This window comes from Zosterops lateralis (assembly GCF_965231275.1).
Source record: "Zosterops lateralis genome assembly, chromosome: 7".
Lineage (NCBI taxonomy): Eukaryota > Metazoa > Chordata > Aves > Passeriformes > Zosteropidae > Zosterops > Zosterops lateralis.
In genome coordinates this window covers 29,568,725-29,574,724 of record NC_139767.1, presented here as the reverse complement: position 1 = coordinate 29,574,724, position 6,000 = coordinate 29,568,725, and the positions used below count along the sequence as shown (strand labels likewise).

Below are 6,000 nucleotides of genomic sequence, written 5' to 3'. Positions count from 1 at the left end.
GGGGCCACAATAAAAGCTGGCATTATTCACTGATGTTCCAGACTTATCCACTGAACAAAGAGTGGCATTTGCCTGATCCCAGGAAAGCTGCAGTGGAAAACACAGTGTAGAACTGTAAAATTACAGCCTGTCTGTTAAGGCATGCATATAAAGGTATAGAATTAATATCACTAGGGGGGGAACCATCTCAAAAAGTGTCTTTTAGAAAAACATGTCTTAAAAGGAATGGCTAAGGGTTTACTGAGTCTAGAGGAGATTTAGAGGGACCTAATCGCTCTCTACAATTACCTGACAGGAGGTTATGGTGAGGTGGGGATCAGCCTCTTCTACTGTGCCTGCAGTGAGAAGCCTACAGGACAGTGGCCTCAAGCTGAGGCAGATGAGATTCAGATTACCCTCAGAATGTTTTTTCCCTGTGGTCTGGGGGTGAGAGTGCTGGATTGATGGCTGGACTTGTTGATCTTAAAGGTCTCCTCCAAACCTTGATGATCCTATGATTCAACGACCCCATGATTATCAACATTTCCGAATCTAAACTCCCACAGCATCCCCATCAAAACCGAAAGAGAAGAAAGCGCCAAAGAAGAACGAAAGCAGCAAGTGTCCAGAACCAACAGGTGGTGCGTGCTCTGTGTCATTCCACATCCAGCCGTGACGATGGGTCACAGGGTGTCGGTGACTCCGCCGGGGTACCGGGCTGGCCGGGAGGGCGGCGCGGCGGGGCTGGGGCGGGGCCGGGCGGGCGAAGGAGCCGCGGTGGCGGCGGCGGCGCGAGGGGAGCGCACTCGGCAGGGGCGACCCTGCCTGGCTGTGGCTGTGGCTGTGGCCGTGGCCGGGGCCATGCACCGCACGGCCGCCCCCCGCCCCGCCGCGCTGCCGCGCCTGCTGCTCTCGTCCGCGGCGCGGGCGCTGCTGTGGCTCGGGCCCGTGTACCTGGCCGGGTACCTGGGGCTGAGCGGCAGCTGGGTGCTGCTGGCGCTGGCGCTGTGGCTCTGCTGGGGACTCATCCGGAGAGGGAAGCGCGACCGCCTGGCCGCCGCCTTGGCGCTGCTGGAGGACGAGCGGGAGGCGGTGTGCAGGGGCCTGGCCGCCCGGCACCTGCCGGCCTGGGTGAGTGAGCACCGCGAGGTTCCCCCCGCGCCGGGGATGCTGCGGGGCCCGGCGGACCCGGGCGGAGGGAGCGGGATGGAGAGAGGGCTGTCCCGGAGCGAGCTGAGCTGCCGAGGGGGCGGCGGTGATACCTTGGGTCGAGCAGTAGTATCTTTGATTTTGAAGTCTTGCTCAGGAAAGCGAGGATTAAACTAGAAGTTGTGTTAGCCCGGGAGATGTGCTGTAAGTGGGTGTGTAAAACAGGCTGGTGTGTCGCCGGAGACGCCTCCCTTCAAATATATATTGTTGCATTGCAGGTATTTTGCTGTTAAGGATACTTATTTTAGACTTTCTCATCCAGCAGATTTTTCTCCCCTTTAGTGTCATTTGAAAACACACAAAAAATACATAAACATAATATTCTCTTCCTGCTAAAAACCCAAATATTTGATTTTAAGGATTCATCTGTGGATGGTACAGAAGGCCAACCCCTCTTGTTCACATTTGTTTCTAGTCACTCTATGTTTCAAAGTGAAGGGACTAGAATTTTTGCCTGCACATTTTATTCTGTCTTGGGCAGCTGTGATTGGCCAATGGAAAGGATGATGGGTCTTTCTTCTTTATCGTCGTTTGCTTAGCATTTAAAAATATGTCAGGGACTGGTAGGGAAATGCTTTCCTTGTAAAGAGTGTTGCATGGAGGCATTTACAGTCGGCAAACTTTTATATAGCCTACAGCACTTGGCTCTCCTTAATTCTGTGGGAAATGAAGGCAGCTGGCAGCTCTGAGGAGGGAGCCCAGGGTCTCCTGCCAGGGCTGATGCAGCTCCCTGCACAAGTTCCCTCCCGCCAGGCACAAAAGTCTGTCTCTGAATGAGGTTTCTACTTGTTTGTATTGACAGAGTGTAAAAAAACCCTATTCAGGGCGTTAATGAATGTGGTGGTGTCAGCTCTTGCCCTGATGCTGTGAGAGCAGTGTTGTGTTTTATCCTCAAGTGCCCTGAATCATTGTAACCAGAAATTGAGCCTCTTAGTCACTGTTGAAAAATCAGGCTTGCTCCCACAGTGCACACAAATCCAAAAAGTTCCATTAGGTTTTGTGGTTGAAAGTTTCAGGCTTCATTAGTGTGGGAGCAGGTGGTCCATTATTGATTGCCCTGGACTTGGCCTTCACAAGGCTGCAGGGAGAGCACCCTGTGCCCCAACCCAGGAGAGGTTTGGGCTAGTGGGGAGACTGCAGCAGAGGCCACTGAAATGGTCAGGGGCTGGAGCACCTGGTGTCTGACGCCCTGGGGCTGTTCAGCCTTCTTCAGGATAAGGGAAAGTTTAGGGGGTTTCTCATTTCTATCTCCCACTGCCCAGCATGTGCTCATAGAGATGATAGTCAGACTCTTTCCAGAGGTTTGACTCGTGACTTGTGAATTCTTGGACCTTACTCCTGGGAGGCAGGATGTAGGACCTGATGATAAAGGGGCTGCACGGTGTGCTTTTAGTTTCATCTATATTGCCACTTCCTTTCCTTTTGTGTGTGGGTAACTTTTGTTCATCAGTTGGGTGTTTGCTTCCACACTACACTTGTCTTTGATGCTTTTTAACTCCTCACTTTTAATTTTCCTTCCATCCCCATCCTCTATTTGATCTACTTCATCCATGTGCCCATCTTGGAGGCTGATTCTCACCTGATGTCAATTCAGTTTATTCTCTGTGGTGTTGTCTTTTTTATCTTTTGTGTTTGCCTTTCAATGTTCATGGACCTTCACTTGGGTGCTCTAAAACTGCCTGCTGAGTTCTTCTCTCCTGTCACACAGAGGTGGCAGTAGGAATACAGTCCAAGGGGAGCATGGCTTGGATTTCCAGTGTTGTAATCTTGGAAAAGGTTCTGAAGGTGTGAAATGATGGCAGTGTTTGGGATTCGTGAATCTTTGTCACTTCATGTGGTCTGTGATAAAATGAAGGGGATCCATCCAGTGAGGAGTTAAGAGCAATCATTGATTGTGCTGTTGGTTACAAATTGTTCTCCCTAGGAAGTGACTTCTTTAAATTGGCTCAGGTTCTGCTCAGTCCTGGTACAGTGCAGTCCTGGTAGAGTGCAGCCTTTCCTTTAGGGGGGATGCTGGGAGGGTTTCCCTAATCTGCTCAACCATCTGTTTTGGGGAATTTGCAGGATTGTTTCGCAGCACCAATTTCTTGGCTGAAACCAGCCAGTGAGTTTGGAATAGGCACATTCCTGTGCTAGACAGTGTAAGTGGGCAGGCTGTGCTTCCTCAGGAAACCAGGCTGGAAATCTGTTCATGACAGGCACGGCCAGATCCATATCTTGGAGAGGTGAGACCTGACTTCAGCCTTTAGCGTGACTTCTCTACAAGCAGGCAGTGCTCAGAGCAGAGGTAGCCAGGCTTCCACCTTCATTCCAGCTCCTGGGGTTGTGGTGACTGCTCTGTGTTGCTTTTACCACTGGTTATCTGGCTGCACATGGCAGAATCCAAGTATGCTGCGTTTCTTCCTGATGCTAAACTTCTTTTACGAGGCAAAATACTACCGGGTACAGACCTGTCCTTTTTTAAACTTTGCCTTTTAAGTCCTTGTTCATGCAAAAAACTTTTTTTTTTTCCTCCTGTATGAATAGCTAAAATTCCTGGGTTTTTGTAAAAAGAAACAAACAAAACACCAAAATCCCCAACAAAACCCGAAACAAACAAGCACAGAACCAAGCCAAACCCTGATGGATAGATTGCTGTGTTGAACAGAATGGTGCTGTTGTCAGACATGGGTTTTGTTGTTGCTGTGATCCTTGGTGTGGTTTGCTCCAGGGCAAGGTGGAGCCATGCAGAATTTACACATTTTCTTTACCTGTTAGTAATTGCCCCTTACTTAGTGTTTTTGATCTTCAAAGCTCTTTTCAAATGCTAAGTAATTTTTGCTGCGTTCCTTAAACTTTGGCAAGAAGTATGCCTGCTTTTGTAGATTGTTAAAACTGATTCTGATAGTGGGACTTGCCCAAGGCTACAGGATTAAATCTTACTCTGTGTCAGTATTAACTTTGGCAGCTCTTGGTGTCTGGTTCTGGGCTCAGTGGGAGTGTTTTGGGCTCCTCCTACCTGTGCTGTACTGATGACAAACTCAGGGCAAGACCTTGCTGGTGGAGCTCTCACCAGCAGCAAGGGCCAGAAGTGAGTCTGAAATCCAGAGCACATGGTTCAGAAGTATGGAACTGCAGATAGTTTTATTTTCAAAACATATTAGGATACATTAAATTCTTGGAATAAATGGTTGAGTCAAGAAGAGAGCTTGGTGGTGTCGCTGGGCTGAACTAGCCGTGTGAAATGCATGCTAGCATGCATGTTATGGGGATACCCCCTGGGTAGGAAAGGACTTGCTCAGAGCTTATGTCTTACTACACAGTGGATAATGCAGTTGCAACACCTGGATACCAAGCTCTGCTTCCTCACAGAACTGCTCGTTTAGTTCATACCACTGAGTGGAGCTGAACTTTGGTATTGAGACCCCACTGAAATTTGGTGGCCTGTCATGAAGGGCAGAAAGCTGTTTTTCACCAGAGTCATGTAATCAGCCAGTTTCTGAGGTGTTCTCTGCAAGCCCAATTGTGTCAGCCCAAGAGCCCCTGGTGGTCTTTGGTCCCAGCCCTTGAGCTCCAGCAGTGCCATTCCTTCCATCTGTCAGAGGCAACTGAGGCACCAAGTCCCTGGGTAGGAGCTGGGTTGCGAGACACCTGAATGAGGGGGTGTCAGGTGGGGTGAAAATATACCACAGATGTCTGTTATCACAGCATCTGAGGTGTGACACGGTGCAGTGTGATTCACTGCAGTTGCTTTGGGTGTTTGCTGTGGGCTGTTGGTGGTTCAGGTGTCTGTGGCACAAATAATAAATTAAATTTTACTTTTTCTTAAGTTGGGTCTACCTACAGCCTCATTCTCGTGTTTTTTGCCTCTTTTCTGGTGCTCCTCTTTGCTTTTTCAAGTCTCTAAGAGCCGTGCCTCTAGCAAATAATCCCAGACAACCTTAGTGGTTTATAATGGCCCACATTTCTCCCCTGCACATATGGGCTGTGACTTTCTCACTGGGAAGAGGTAACCTAACTATTGTCCTGTCCTTTCTTTTGGGTCACATCCCTCTCCTGTCTGTAAGATGTTTTGGAGAACAAGCTCACCATGCTACTTCCATCCCTGCTCTATCCTTCTACATCTGATCCCAAGCTGTGGCCCAAGTGCTGCAGGACCTTGGTACCTGGCAAATACATTGGAGCTGAGAACCCAGGATTTATGTGCCCTGGTGGAGAACCTTTAGGTGGAAGATGAAAGGCTGGCAGGTGAAGTGGAGGTCCCCTGATTCACATAATCTGCCTCAGTGTAAAATGTTAGCAGCAGTTTCTCTGTCCCTTCTGGTGCTGAATTCTTGCTTCACTGTGCAAATAGACCTGTGCAGACTGACGTTTCAGTGAACTTATATTGTCTCATTTAAGGGAAAAGCTGCTATTTAGAGCATCAAAAGAAATTTCTTACGAAGAATATAGTAATATTACTTTGAGGTTTTTAAATGAGATAATTTGAAACATTATTTGAGCAAGGAAAATGGGCTCTTCAATCATATATGAAGCTATACGAAAAACCAGACTACTATCCATTCCATCCAAACATCTTTGAGCACCTCTCTGAAAGCTGATGAACAGTAAGCCTTTGCCTGAAAAGTGTAATTCACAGCTCTTGTAAGAGGTGGTATTGTCCTACCCAATTACTATTGTCAGGCTAGATGACAGTCAGATCCCCTTTGTATTCAGGTGCTCTAATGTCTATTCTGAGAAGCTGCTGCAGTGTCCTTCCCCTCTGCAGTAACCTGTTACCAGCTTGTAACACCAGCTGCAAATAGCACATCCATAAGGTTTTAATGTGTGATT

At 48.3% G+C, this 6,000-nt stretch overlaps 1 protein-coding gene across 1 annotated transcript in view; it reads left to right on the top strand.

Annotated features, from left to right (window-relative positions):
• Positions 1-657: 657 nt before the first annotated feature.
• The window catches only part of ESYT3 (extended synaptotagmin 3), a gene marked incomplete at its 5' end in the record, with an annotated part of 31,353 nt that continues 26,010 nt past the window's right edge, over positions 658-6,000 (top strand). Inside the window, one exon of the mRNA XM_083864905.1 lies at positions 658-1,110. Within this exon, the coding sequence (XP_083721031.1) occupies positions 658-1,110 (453 nt within the window). The remainder of the gene's footprint in view (positions 1,111-6,000) is intronic.